General features: G+C 35.7%; 1 protein-coding gene across 1 annotated transcript in view; it reads left to right on the forward strand.

Annotated features, from left to right (window-relative positions):
* TAGAP (T cell activation RhoGTPase activating protein) overlaps positions 1-15,392 on the forward strand; it is a 126,707-nt gene that overhangs the window by 108,134 nt on the left and 3,181 nt on the right. The window contains exons 4-12 of the mRNA XM_074309404.1: positions 7,567-7,608; positions 8,118-8,202; positions 8,307-8,360; positions 9,072-9,138; positions 10,562-10,725; positions 11,586-11,747; positions 12,326-12,435; positions 14,035-14,230; positions 14,874-14,991. Of these exons, the coding sequence (XP_074165505.1) occupies positions 7,567-7,608; positions 8,118-8,202; positions 8,307-8,360; positions 9,072-9,138; positions 10,562-10,725; positions 11,586-11,747; positions 12,326-12,435; positions 14,035-14,230; positions 14,874-14,991 (998 nt within the window). The remainder of the gene's footprint in view (positions 1-7,566; positions 7,609-8,117; positions 8,203-8,306; positions 8,361-9,071; positions 9,139-10,561; positions 10,726-11,585; positions 11,748-12,325; positions 12,436-14,034; positions 14,231-14,873; positions 14,992-15,392) is intronic.

Below are 15,392 nucleotides of genomic sequence, written 5' to 3' on the forward strand. Positions count from 1 at the left end.
CAATACAGCAGACCTGACCAACTATACTGCATCTTTATAAGAAATGAATGCACCTGGATTTTCTGTCTAAAAAATAGAATTAGGGATGCATTGAATGGTTGAGAGAAAACAAAATTTTGTCATTATCCTTTTTCCTCTGTAAAATATGAAGAGAATTTGCCCCCAAAGTGAAGTAAAAATAAAACACAACAAAGAATTTAATTGTTAACCATTCTTTAATTCAATTCAATACTTTTTTTGCTCAGCATATAATAGATGCCCATTACTGTACAAATAAAGTAATAATCACTCTCAAGTTTCAAAAGAAGTACAAAAGAATACACATATCCAGAAATGTTCCCTTAAGTTCTATGTAGTAATAAGAAAGATGTGCTGATGTGTGTAATATAGATTTATTAAAATAGACTGGAATGGTCAGAAAAGGTAATGTCCAGGAAGTGGATATTCAGCTGAGTCTTATAGGGACAAAGAAGACTGATCAACATTCTGAGTGACGATATATGCAGGAACTGTTATCCCAAAGACTTCTAAAGATAGGGGAGGGAGAAATCCACAATCTACAATGACAACCCTTTTTTTTTTATCTGAAGAATAGGAAGGGAACTGGTTTGGAGTTCTAAGGGGGTAACTAAGGCCTTAATTATCCCAGCTCTGCTCCTGCCTACCTTTGTGATACAGAGCAAATTATTTAACCTTCTGGGCCAGAGTGTGAAATGAGGTGGGAGAGGTGAAAGGAGATGATTAGACTAGGATTATCAACCTCAAAGGTCCTATCAACTTCGTGATCCTCTCTTTCCAAAGGGTCCACATCCTATTTCAAAGAAAAAAAGATGCGAATTGACTACTGGGTGGGGTAGGGGGAGGAAAATCACTTGACTCTGATTTAGGGAAATATGAGATGGTCACCCAGTGTGTCAAGGTCATCAATGTGCTAGAGTGATAAACAGCTTCACAGGTAAAAAGCCTCATTACTTTTCCATCCAACTAGATTCTCATGGTCTTGTTCATCTCTGATTACTTGCAGAAGTCAGTGGTCCTTTAAACCCCATGATCTGAAGAACTTTCTAGGCAGAGGAGGATCATATTTTTCAAAAGAAGGATCATATTTTTCTAAAGATAATGGGAGTGGGACAATTAGGTAGATATGGTGAGTGTAGAAGTAAAATCCCCATCTGTTTTATGTTGGGTTTCTTTTTTCCCATAACTGTTCCCAAATACAGTGCTCTGTTTATAAATGTTTCTATTGTTGCTCAGAGGATTGTAATCATGCCAACCAAAATGAATCTAGAAATCAGCCAGTGTGGAATATTCAGAAGCACTGGTGCAGAACCTGTCTTCCGCTAGATTATATCCAGGGCAGAGAGCCATATTGCTGGGTGGCTGTCCCCATTAAACCTCTGTGGGATTTTCTCCTTAGCCAGTCACTGGAACAAAGAATCTATTTTTTGAAGATGCACAAAGACCAACAGGCAAAATAGATGATGACTGCCAAATCTCGTGGAAATGAAGTCAGGGAGGTCTTGCTAACTTATCAGTATTGATGGACAACTGAAGAATAACTTTGCTAAAAGCAGTTATAGCGAACGACCTGGACCTCTTATTTCCAATACTTATTAATATTCTCATAGTACTTGGTAACTCTTTCTATTCTCACATTATGCTTTTTTATATGTCTTAGCTCTTCCATTAGAAGTTTGAAGACAGAAAAAATTGAGATATACAAGTAGAAGTACTCTTATTCTTTCCGCATATGCATTAAATTGCCAAGTCCTATCCATTCCATGACAGAGATAGATCTCACATCCTACTTTCTCCACCCAGTGAGCCAGCACTCTAGTTCAGGCTTTCATCATATATCACTTGATTGATTTTTGGACACCCAACCTCTTCTGTCTCCAGGTCATCCTCTATACACTCGCTAACTTTATTATTCTGAAAGTCTGATTATGGCTATCCCTTGTTCTAGAAGTTTTTAGTGGCTTATTTATTTGCTTTCCAGATCCCTCAAGCATTGTTCTGATAGCTCTGCATTTCTACAAAGGTCCAAGCACCACAGCACTAGCATTACCACTTCATTATCATCTAGGGATCCACATCAGCCATGATAACAATAATCTCCAACATCAACAAGATGATGACAAATAATAATAATAAAAGTAACTAGAATTTCTATAGTACATTACGGTTGGTAAAGTATTTTTACAACTACAATCTTTTATCCCTCCCCCAAAGATTTTGGGAGATAGTTGTTATTATTATCCCTATTGTACAGATGATGAAACTGAGGCAGATGGAGGTTTAATGACTTACTCAGGTACATTCAACTAACAAATGTCTAAGCTGGATTGAAACCTGTCTCCATATTTGGTGATCTATTCACTATTCAATCTAGCTTCCAAGAGATAGTTAAAAAAAAAAAGTTTTGCCTGGAGGTGAAGGAAAAGATGTTCAGTAGCACAGGGATACTATTAATGATTCCAATCTTCACTGCCTCTCCTGAAAGTCCTGGGGCTGAAGGAACAGGTACCATAGTTATAATTGGGACTGACATAGTTATGAACGACTATCTGAAAAACTAGCTTCACAAAAAAATCTTGGAAAAAAGTATATCAGATTATATGAAATTAATCAAAGGCAAACTCAAAGAGCAGAAACCAAATTGAATAAAACCATTTATGACAGGAGCTGCAGAACAAATCATATCTTTTCTAATTTCAAGAAATATCACTTCTTTTTAAACAAAAACATCATCCAGATGGCATGGTAGTTTCACTGGATTTCTGCGAGGATGGTATGCCCCAGCTAAGATTTTTTTTCCTAAGGATGGTTTCAAAAGGGAGAAATGTTAACAATTGGCTGACTTTCTTGAATCACTTGTCATCATAACTAGGTGCTATTTTTTGTCATTTTCGCAATACTTATATTTGGACAAACTTGTACTGAAGTCATTTTAAGCTTTACTTGTTTTTTACCTTGATTTATTTAGAATAAAGGCACTGTTTTTTTTAAAATACTGTAAAATTTCAATTACAAATTATATTTAAACCCCACTTCCCATCTACCCCCCAAAGAAGTTTCAGTGGCTTCTCGATGATATTAAAATAAAATACATAAGTCTCTATGTAGCATTCAAAACCCTTCATAATTTGACTCTAGCCCATTCTTTCAGGCATTTAACAAGCATTTAAATGCTATGATTGACTAATTGATTCTATGAATCTGAATTAATAACATATTTATGTCATGAAGAGTACCTGTATTTCAGGACAGCAACAATGGAATAAAGAAATCTGAATCATTTGCTATTATCTGTGTGTGGCAATCCTATTTTAGTAAACAAAGAATTTTTATTTCATTGTTGAAATACTAAATAGGCAATACCCTCTGTCAGGAGGGCAAATATCTGCTGACAATAGGCATAAAGTTTTTCTAGACCATGAAGATATGGAAGTAGTGTGTGGCACAAGAAGGAGACTGCATTTGGAATCAGAATCTCTCAGTTCAAATCTCAAGCTCATTACCAGTTCTATTATGCATGTTGCCAGTAGCCTGCTCTTGTGACTTTGAACAAATAATTTAACTTTTCTGGGATTCAGATTCCTCATCAGTAAAAGAGAGAGTTGGACTAAAAGACACTTATGGTGCTTTTCAGATCTGATCTGAGATAGTTGATCTTTGAAACTGTCCTTTCCAAAATTACTACTAATTTCTTAATTGTAAAATCTAATTTCCCCCCCTCAATTCTCATCCTTCTTAACCCTCCTACATTTGACATCTTCTCTCCACATGGCTATGACACTGCTATCTACTGGTTCTTCTCCTACCTTCCTGACCACTCCTCGTTAGTCTCCTCTACACAGATAATAATGGGTGCCCCACTAGACTTTGTCCAGAGAGTTCCATATTATTATTCCTCTATATTATTTTACTTGGAGATTTCCTGTGGATTCAATTATCTTCTCAATCCTAATGATTCCCAGATCTACTAGCCCATCCTTAATTTCTCACCTAATGCTCCAACATTAGGAGCATTTGCATGGCCAACTGGCTATTGAAAATCTTAAAATAAATGAATGATTCATTGTCATATTAAATAATACATCCTAAACTGAATTAATTATCTTCCCCCAAGCCCTCCCTTATTCTGAACTATATTATTACTGTCAAGTGGACTTTCTTGTTCCAGTCATCCGGGAGCTATCATTTACTCTTTATTCTTTTATACTCCATATCCAATCTATTGCTAGGGTCTGTTGTTTCTAACTTCATAACAATTCTTGCTCTCCCGTCCCTCATCTCATACTGCCACTCCTTATGCCTTCATTTCACTTTACACTTGGACTATTACAAGGGCCAACTGGATGGTCTCCTTGCCTCAAATCTCTCTGCACTCCAATTCATCTTCCACTCAGCAATCAGATTGATCTTCCTAAAGTTCAGATGTAACCATGTCAATTCCCTATACTATCAACTCCAGAAGATCTCTATCACATCCAGGGTTAAATCTTTAAAATCCTCTGTTTGGCTTTCAAGGCCCTTTAGAAGCTAGCCCCTTCCTACCTTTCTAATCTTCTTATACCTTACACCCATTTCCCTATACCACTGGATATTCTTCAATCCAATGATACTAGTTTCCTTGTAGTTCCTCAAACAAGACACTCCATCTCTCCACTCCAAGAATTTTTACTAGCTGTCTCCCATGCCTGGATTTCCCTTTCACTTTATCTCTGCCTCCTGGCTTCCCTGGCTTCCTTCATGACCTGGCTAAAATCCCACCTACTATAAAAAGCTTTACCAGTTCCCTACTAAAGCTAGTACTTTCCCTTGATCTCTAATTTATCCTTTATATATCCTGTTTGTGTACATAATTGTTTTCATATTCTCTCCCTCATTAGATTTTAGCTCCTTAAGAGCAGAGACAAAATTTTTGGCCTGTTTTTATATTCCAAGTGCTTAGCAAAGTGTCTCAAATACAGTATATACTTGATAAATGCTTCTGGACTGAATTACTGATGGTGATGCAAACTACCTTTAGACAAACATACTGACTTTGGACAAACCGCTTAAATTTGAATTCTCTGGATCTCAGTTTTCTTATGATAAGATGAAAAAAAATTAAACTAAATGATCTCTAAGGGATCTCCTAGTTTTAGGTCTGGAATTTATTTAGCACCTATGTACCATGTTAATGTTTTACAAATATCTCACAATAAGGCAGGTACTATTGGAAGATAGATACTGCTGTTATCTCTATTTTATAGTTGAGGAAACATCAGCAGACAATAGTTACAGGACTTTCCTAGGAATGCAGGATGTGTAGCTACATTTAAACTTATGTCTTCCTGAGTCCAGGCTCAGCATTCTACCCACTGTTCGATTTATTGTGCCACTTAGCTACTTCTGGACAGTTTGGACAAGTAAATTATTTTACCTATCAGAACTTCAGTGTTCATTTTTGTAAAATAAAGGAATTTGATTAGATGGCATCAAAGGCCGCCCTCCATCTTCCATGTCCATTCTGTCTATCCCTTCACATACACTCTTCCAAAAACATATGTGTCCTCAAGAAAGACACACATTTGTCTATGTTTGCCTTTGCATCCCAAGGGTCTGGCACAAAGAAAGCACTGAATACATGCTTGAAGTAATGAATATGAATTTTATCCTTTGCTATGAAATTCCTTGTATCTCATTTCATCATGTTAGGAATTAGAATTGTAGTGAATGGCATTGATGTCATCAAGGTAATCCAGCACACATGTATTGAGGTAACTATGTAGTAAAAAGATAAAAGAGCAAGTGAGGCAATTGTAAGCAAAATCAGAGCACAAGAGAGCTAACAGTAGAATATAGTTAGTTTAGGTAACCCAAAAGAAAAACTCTTCCTTGAACTTTAGTCCTCCCTTATCAGCCACTGCTTATCAGATACTTCCAAGTACATTTCCCAAAGGTATCTCAAACTCATCATATCCTTCACAGAATTCATTGTTTCCCCCTTTGAACCCATCCCTCTTCTTTCCTATTTTCATCGACTGTCACTACTATCCCTCCAGTCTCTTAAATTCACATCCCCAGAGTCATCTTCAACCCTCCATTCTCTCCCTCTACTTTCCATTTTCCCCCTCCTGAGTTCTGATGTAAGAGAAAAGGAGACCCTTATAATGGCCTGTTCCTCCAGCTCTTCTTAAAATCCTCTTCTAGATTACTTCCTTCCTAGGCAATGTCAGGGGAAAATCAAAATTTATATGAATTTATATGAATTCTCCAGAGAATTCTTTAAGCAGGGACTAAATAACCATTTATTGGATATTTTATAATAGAGATTCCTTTCATGTATTAACGGACTGTATTAATCTGTGGGTGGATGGAGCCAAACTGAGCAGGCTAGAGACATAAATCAAACAGAAGTTTAATTTCAAAATGAGAGAAATGGCTTGCAATCAAGAAGAGTATCTAGACACTTATACTGGAGCCCATTCCTAGTGGGGTCCAGTGCTTGTCCAAACTCAGAGAATAACAGGTGCTGGTCAAAGTAATACAATAGTTACCAAGTTTTGCCAGAGAGTAAGCACAAAGGATTATTGATAAGCCAAACTCAGGCTTTTGCATAAAAAAGAAACTGAGAACCAAAGTTGAATTTGCTCAGAATAAGCAACTACATTTTTATCATCAGATTCTCATCATCTCTTTCCTGGATTGTTGTAACAATCTGATAATTGATAACCTTGCTTCAAATCTCTCCCTTCTCCAATCTATACTTCACATAACTGCCAAAGTGATATCCTTAAAGGTCTGAACATGTCACCCCTCTGTCAAATAGATTCCAATGCACTTCTAGGAGAGTATATCTCCATACCTATAGCATCTCTAGTATCAAAAATGAAATAATTTGTTTAATCACATAATAAGTAATACAGTCTTGACAAACTCCCAATCTAGAATCCTATGCTACAAAGAATATCTCTAAACAGTATCAAATACAGTGGTTAGTACCCAGGAAACACACACACACACACACACACACACACACACATACACCCTCCACCGAATGTTATACAGGATAGTGGGTGGTCTGGAGGAGAGTAACACAAACGAGAATGGTCATTTGAAGCTAAGAAATATGTCACCTAAAATATTCTCTCTTTAAAAAAAAAAAAAGACCAGAATGTTTACCTATAATATAGCATCAGTTTAATTCACACATCCCACCTGTGACATTATGGGGACCCTTTACCTGTAGGCTATCTCTATGTCATCTTTTCCACTCAGGGTAGCTCACAGATTTTGTTTGCTTCTCATTGAAAAAAAAAAGAAAAAAGAAAAGAAAAAGTACCCTGTGCCATATAAGGCAAGAGGAAGTTTTAAGCTCTAGAGTGTTTGGCTGGCTATGTCTCTGTGTGACAGCCCCATGATGCTTCTTCCTGTCTCCGTTACATTGTGAATTTCCACCTGCCCCCACTCTCTGCTTATAATGCACAACACATGAGCTTAGAACTGTTCAGTCTCCTTCTTCAGCAGTGGATTAGTTGTGGCAGAGTGTCATGCTGTTTCTCCCATTTTGTACAGTTCATCAGAGGTGAAAGAACTCTGGCTGAAGACCCTCCAAGGGTAAGTACTTTGGATTACCACTAAGTAATAAATATGAAGTCTCTCCTAATCATGGATAATTGACAGTACCCATCTAAGTGAACAGCTGCATGTCTCAAAGATTCTGAGTGCTGAAATGTGCTATTTCTACTATTACATCTCCTGGATTTGTTCTCTTTGCCTCTACAAGTAGCTAAATTCCTGAGAAAGGCAAAAATCTTGTTCATTTAAAAGCTGTTTTGACATCAGTTGGCATTGAATAACGGATGAAAAATCATTTGTTCAAAAATTAAACTCAAATTTGAAAGTAAACAAGAATGTATTTTGGAATGGTAAAGTTCTCAAACAAATAATTTAGGAAATAAATGAGTTATAGGTCCTTTCTTCAGAGCATCTGGCAACAGATCTTTTATTTTTATTTTTTAAATCATTTTTCTCTCAAAATAATTTTAAAAGTCTATTTTTAACAAAAGCAACACTTCAATTGACTCTGAGTGAGCTTAACTCTCCTGCCTATTCCTTTATCCCAGGCAGAGCCAAGAGAAGAGAGGAATAAAGTTCATCACCATTCAATCAGTCCAAGCTCTGATGAAGGTGTTAAGTGGCTGCAATGCTGTAAGTATCCCCACTGTTTTTAAAAATTCGTGTTTCTTACAGGTTAGAGCCCAAGACCATTAATCACTCTCATGTTCGGTTCTTCTCTTTTCTTTTTCTTACAGTCCAAAACACTAAATGCCAATGACATGGAAACTTTAATTGAGTGTCAGTCAGAGGTAAGAAGTAAATTAAATATTTGATCTTGGACCAGAATTTCAATTCATTTGAGCCTTGTTTGGGATAGGTATATAAACATACAAAAGTGAAACAATGCAGCATGAAAAAAGTCCTGATTTTGGAGTTTGAACGCCCAGGGTCAAATCCTAGTTCTAGTATCTAGAATCTAGTACTTATATGATCATTTGGGCGTCATTTAGTCTGTCTGAACTTCAATTTCTTTCTCTATAAACAACTCTATAGACTAGATGATGTCTAAAGTCTTGTCCAGTCTAAAGCTATCATTCCATAATGTAGCAATTTAAATTTCCACTGAAGCCAGAATCTGCTACATAGTATTTCTTAGAGTTTAAGATTAATTCTAGAGAAGCAAAAAAGTGATATAATTAATATACAGAACAAGACATATTTTGGGACATAGTTAATATAGGAATTTGTTTTGCTCTACTGTGCATATTTGTTATGAGGGTTTGAGTTGTTTGGGTTTGTTTGTTTTCATCCGGGGAGAGAAGAGAAGGGGAGAAAATACATGTCTGCTCATTTAAAATTTTTAATTTAAAAAATGATTAATTTTAAACTCTAGGAATTGACTTAATATATTCTAATTTCTTTTAAAATAAGTAAAACATTCTCAGTGTCATATGCAGAGTTGATTTAGATACAGGATTGCTTTAACAAAGGATTTCTAACTGAGATAAATATCTTTCTAGGGCGATGTCAAAGAACACCACTTGCTGCCACAATGTGATAGTGAAGATGGGATTTGCCACCTGATTGGTAAGTTTCAAAAATAAACTCATATCTTATATAAATGTTCTTGGTTTGCAAAACCACAAAGGCTTCAGTACTAGGAATTTTTGTTTTATAAGTGCTCTGTTAACCACTAGAGAACATTAACACTTAAATGACTTTAGCCTGTGGGCTCAGAAACAGATGGCTCAGGAAAAGGCGGCACTGTGTTCTCTAGAACCTTCTCTTAAAAGCTCTGAATCAGTTTAATGACTACCTCTTACACTTCTGATGATATCATTCCAGGGCTAAGAGAACAGTGTGCATGTAAATACTACAAATATGACATATTCTCCAACTCTCTTTCCCTTCTCTCTTTTAGTATCTTGGACCTTAGATCTTTTAGTAATTTTTGCTTTTACGTTAAAACCTCTGGTAATTGTACCACCAACAACATTCTTCAACTCAATTTTTATAAAGTTTCTTCAGTATATTTCACCCAAATGAAGTCCTAATGGCTCTCCTGGGCTTTAATAGGCATTGTACATGGAAACTAGTCAATATGTTTTTATATTAACTAAGAAGCAGCATGGATTGAAAACTGGCTTCAGATCCAGGAAGACTTGGTCCAAATTGATTCACACTAGCTATGTAACCTGGGATTTAATCACTCATCAATGCTCTGCGAAACTCAAAAGACGGTGAATTACAAAGAATGCAGTGGGCATGTATTGATAAAAGAAATTTCTTTACCAGGGAGCACTATATGCTATTGTAATATCCTTTTTATAAACTGGAACATGAAGTTGCTAGAATGAGAACTTGTCAAATAAAAGCTCAATGTCTAGTTTTTGAGGAAAAGAATAAAACTTCATGGCTAAGAGTCACACTGAAAATTCCCAAGTGCAAGGTCTGGCTATGGGCATTTTCCCCATTTAGTAATAAGCAGTCACAGCCCAAGTTGGCTGATAAAGAAAGCACCAACAGAGATTGCCCCCTCGTGGCCAACTAATGCCATCAAAGAATTACAGCTGGTCAGACTCTCTCATCTTCATGACATAACTTCCTCTCAGAGAGTTTCATTTTCTTCAGCTGCATAATAGGGAAATAAGAGTATAGAGTCATTTCACAGAAGGATAAAACACATGGATAAGTGTCTGGCCAGAAATGACCAGTGTGGTTATTAAAACCACCATTTTCAGACTAGAGTGTTGGTGATCCACATGTTGTTTCACTGACTTTCTAGAGAAAATTCTTTCCTCAGCATAAAAACAGGAAAGGTGGAGACTTTTAGTTGTCTTGGTGTTGATGTTTAGGGCTCAGTTGCCTTGGTGATAATATGGTTACTTTCAGTCAGGGTTTTCTTGATCATCTCTTTTACTCTCTCTGTTACATGTTGCATATATTTATGTCCCATAGCTACACGACAATTTGTTCTAAGTTGTCTCTTGCTTGCTGTTATTTGGCACAGAAAATAAGAAGAGAAAGGTGATACCATGGCCTTTCCCCATAAGAAGGACAGCTTCTTCGTCAGATTCTTCTGGATCTTCAGCACCAGAATGGAAACCTTCCCTGTTTGACCAGCCCTTGTCAATAATCTGCAGTGATGATGACATCCTTCCCCAGCCCATTCAGGTACACTGGGTTTTGTTAAACCCATTTCAGTTCTGTCTTCCTGTTGAATGTCAGCTCTTGCTGAAGCTATTGAAGTAAAGTTATTCCCTAGTGGTCCTTTCCTTTTTGGAACAGAATTTGCAATTATGAGCACATCAGGGAAATGCATGCTCTCCTCCCTCCTTCCCAAGGGAAGACTCAAATCCCCAGTATTGCAGACTCTGTATAAGATGATGTATCTATACATCTATAAGAGATGTAGAATATTATGAACACACAATGCTCAACACTCAATATATTTCTATCAGGGCTTCTCAAGCTGGGGTCCATAAACTTTGAGGGTTTTTTTTTTTAACATTTTGGTAACCATATTGCAATATAATTGGTTTCCTTTGAACTGCTATATATTTTATATGTTTAAAAACATTATTCTAAGAAGGGGTCCACTAGACTACCAAAGGGGATCATGACACCAAAGAGGTAAAGAATCCCTGATGTATGAGATGGGCTCATGCAGGGGGAGCTGGAGGTGAATTTGAGTAAATTAAAATTACATAGCAATGCAAATTGCTATGTAAAGTAACTACAGCATTTCGCATGAGTACCTTTCCTTGTATAAGCTGGGAAATGCTGAAGAGGATATGAGTGACCAGGTTGAAAGAAAAAGACCTATGTAAAAAAGCTGCTAGTTTCAGATTTCTGGCACAATACATAAGGCATTGTGATGCTAGGATTGGTTCTGAATTTAAGATAAAAATAATATTTGCCCAATCTTGATATGATCTTAAGCCCATGAGCTTTAGCAAACTAGGGGTCTAGAATTTGCTTCAGCCAATCCAATAAATGAAATCATTTCTCATTTCTATACATGTTTCCTCCAGGAAATTCTTAATATTCTTCGGAACAAAGGCCCCTCAACAGAAGGAATATTCAGAAAGGCTGCCAATGAAAAGGCCCGAAAAGAGCTTAAAGAAGAGCTCAACTCTGGAGGAATAGTCAATTTGAAGACCAGACCTGTGCACCTATTGGCTGCAGTTTTTAAGGTAAATTTATATTATAAATCATAGATCTAGAACTGGAAGGGATCTCTAGTGGCCATCTAGTCCCACTCCTTCATTTTATAGATAAGGAAAATGAGGCATAAATTGCCGAAGGTCACATAGATAGCAAGTACATGGGCTAGTATTCAAATCAGGGCTGAAATGATAGATATAGATTGAGGATAAAAATGAATTTATGACTGATTAATTTTAAGTACTTACATAATTCTAAAATTCAGAAAACTTGCTTTTAAAGGCTGACATTTCAGTGAACTTTTCCTTATTTAGACCCTCGTTTATCTCAAATTCTTGTAGGAATAGGAAACACCAAAATTGATTTTTAACCAATCTCATTTAGAATACACTTCTGTTTTTAGCTCATACGTGGAAATGTAATTTTATACCTGCTAGTAGCTAATCATTGAAGAGCAATGTGAAATAGAATAGTTTCTCCAATGAGATCACAGGAATAAGATAAATGTATTAAAGTAGGAACTGGTTTCCTGGGAAGGAATCAGTCAAAGATATTGGCATGTTCCACAACAGAGAGTTGTTAAGTTACATACCTTTTCTTCAAATAGGATTTCCTCAGGAGTATCCCATTGAAACTTCTTTCATCAGATCTATTTGAAGAATGGATGACAGCCCTAGAGAAGCCAAATGAGGAGGACAAAATTGAGAGCCTGAAGCAGTAAGTAATAAAAGCAATTGATTTCTGGAATCAATTCTCTACAACAAAAGACATAGGATCAGAAATTGAGAGAAGCAAGGGGTTTTATAAGTCGTTAGGCAATAAACTAGAATATTTTATGGCTGAATTTTATAAGATCATAGAGTTGTTAAAAATTGGATAACTTGTTCACCATCCCCCAGAATGTGAAACCTAGGCAACATCTCTAAAGCTTGAAAGACGTAGGTTGTTGTGAACCCAATAAAAGGAAATAAAAGGAACTTTTACAAAGCAGGCAATAAATGGATAGAATTCATTACACCAAGAAATAGTTTTGAATAAAAATATAGTTTTGAGGAACTTTTAAATAAATTCATGAATTAGATAAATCCATTAAAAATTATTAAACAAAACTGTTTCTAGAGGACACCTCTAATCTTCTGAATTTGAGGTCACATAGAATGAGTGTGCTAGCCTACAAAATATCCCCCTATGATCCTTCCAGTAACAGAATATGGAATGGAACAACAAAACAGTCATCTTCCTCAAGCTAGCATTCTTATGAAAATTATCTAGAATTAAATAAGTTTATCAATATAAACATATTTAATATTCAATGTACTCAATATTAAATATAACAATTGAATTCAGTATGTTCATTATTCAATTTAAGTACATCTTTCAAGGGACTATGAATTTGAATAACTAATAAAAGCTAAATCTATGATTGAAAAGACAATCCTAAAATCACCAGGAACATGCTGTGCAAATAATTGCAGATTATGTAAATATCATGTTTTCTGCACATGATTGGATAGCTAAAGTACAACTTAGCATAGAAGACATTGAAGTCTTGTGTTGTTTTTTTTTCTTCAAAAGAAGCATTTTAAGATTATCTCAATAGAATTCAAAATATTTTTTAAACACTGATTCTTTTTCTGTGAGAAGGGAAACAAGAAATACCATCCTTCCATTTTACAAACAAAAAGATTGAGATACTAACATAATTTATAGTACTTACTAAATATGGTTACCACATTAATTATCTTCATGAGCACAGCTTGGAAGGTTGTTTTTCTTAGTCTTTGATATGTTTGCTGCCTTTCTTTGGTAATGGGTGCAGCTCAAAGAAATGCCCAAGATCATATACTATGAAAACAAATTCTGCAGTGTCCAAAAATGAGGACAAATCAGTCTCAGCTACCAGGTAGTTCATACAAGATGACTTTCAAGTATAAAACAAGACTAGAGCTTTCTTGAATCATAAAAATGGCATTAGAAAGAATTTCATTTGCTGTCATGCTTGAAAATTATATCTAGTAGTATTTATGTGTGGTGATATGAGTGTTTTTGTTTATAAAGGCCTTACTAAGTCTTCAAAGCACTTTGGTTAATCAGTTTCAGGGGTATATTCAGCTAGCTGCCACTGGACATTTCTGAATGGAAGTTTCTCAATGCTAAGTTTTGTCTGATCAGTACATGTATGCTTTGTTCTTCTAATTATCCTCATTTTAAAAAGAAGTGCTGGTTAGTACAAGGCAAGGAGGATCACTTGAATATTCTGCAGGTTACCATCATCAAATTAATTTTATTTAAAGTCTATTTTACCTCTTATTCTAGGGTTGCAAAGAAATTACCAAGAGCAAATCTCCTGCTACTAAAGCATTTGATATATGTGCTTTACTACATCAGCAAGAATTCAGATGTCAGCAAGATGGACTCAAGCAATCTTGCCATTTGTATTGGACCCAACATGTTGACCCTCAAAACTGACCAAAGCCTGTCTTTTGATGCCCAGAAAGAGTTAAACAACAAGGTTTGTTGCTCCCCATCTTTGGGAACTTTCTCCTTTATAAATTTCCTTCTATTACTATTCGTTGCAGAAAAAAAATCAGGATTGCTGAGTTGCCTTGTTTGGGTCAAAATTCTAATGAAAAGAAGAAAATTTAATGTGAATTTATTTTTATTCTCTTATTTAACATAAATCCATGTTCCATCTGAAAGTTTTATAACTTACCATTCTATATGCATTATTATTCCAATCATGCTGTCAACCAGCAAAAGCCAGAAATTATGACATTAGTTGTATTACACACACACACACACACACACACACACACACACACACACACACACACACCTAATTTCTTTTTAGTGCATTACCCCTTATAGTAGCTGATTATATAAAGTATGGGAAAGGAAAACAATCTAAGAAATACAAAATGGACAATTTTTACAAAAAGATTTAAAAAGAAGAAAATGCAATTGTCTTTGATGAAACCAATCCCTATAACTTTAATAGTATTGACTAGAAATTAATGACTAGGCCTTCATTTCCTTGTGTGTTATTTCAAATGAACCCATGAGTACTTAAAGAGTTAACCAAAGAAAAAAATTTTAAAGAAGCTGCTGGATTCCATATAAATCTGTCAACATTTACTCTTGTGCTTTTCTCACAGGTTAAGACTTTGGTGGAATTCCTCATTGATAACTGCTCTGAAATATTTGGAGAGGACGTCCCAGGGCATTCCCCTAGCATCACTTCTGAGGACTCATTGGAGCACACTGACTGTTCAGGTATTGTCTGGACTATGTATTAACTGCCATTATAATGAAGTCTATACTTAGGCAGAAGCAAATGATTATAATTGCCAAATACATTAGTTACAGCATTCCTTTTTAAATCAATATTTTGAAAGTTTTTTAGTACATTTCTGTTACTTCCCAAATGATTCCTTCCCATTCCATTCCCACTAATGGAATCCAGAGACATCATATCACTTCACATCCAGTTTCTTAGTGTGATCATTAGGAAAAGCCATCTTGGTAGCCCTTGAATTATCCAACTTTCAATTCTTAATATTAATTTAATTAATATCCAACTTTAATTCTGGATCATTTAAGAACCACTTGTCCTTTTTATCTACATCATGGAAAGCTGCTAATAGTGAGCACTGTTAAACATGAGAGCCAGTAGG

Source organism: Sminthopsis crassicaudata, chromosome 4 (assembly GCF_048593235.1).
Source record: "Sminthopsis crassicaudata isolate SCR6 chromosome 4, ASM4859323v1, whole genome shotgun sequence".
In the NCBI taxonomy this organism is placed as follows: domain Eukaryota; kingdom Metazoa; phylum Chordata; class Mammalia; order Dasyuromorphia; family Dasyuridae; genus Sminthopsis; species Sminthopsis crassicaudata.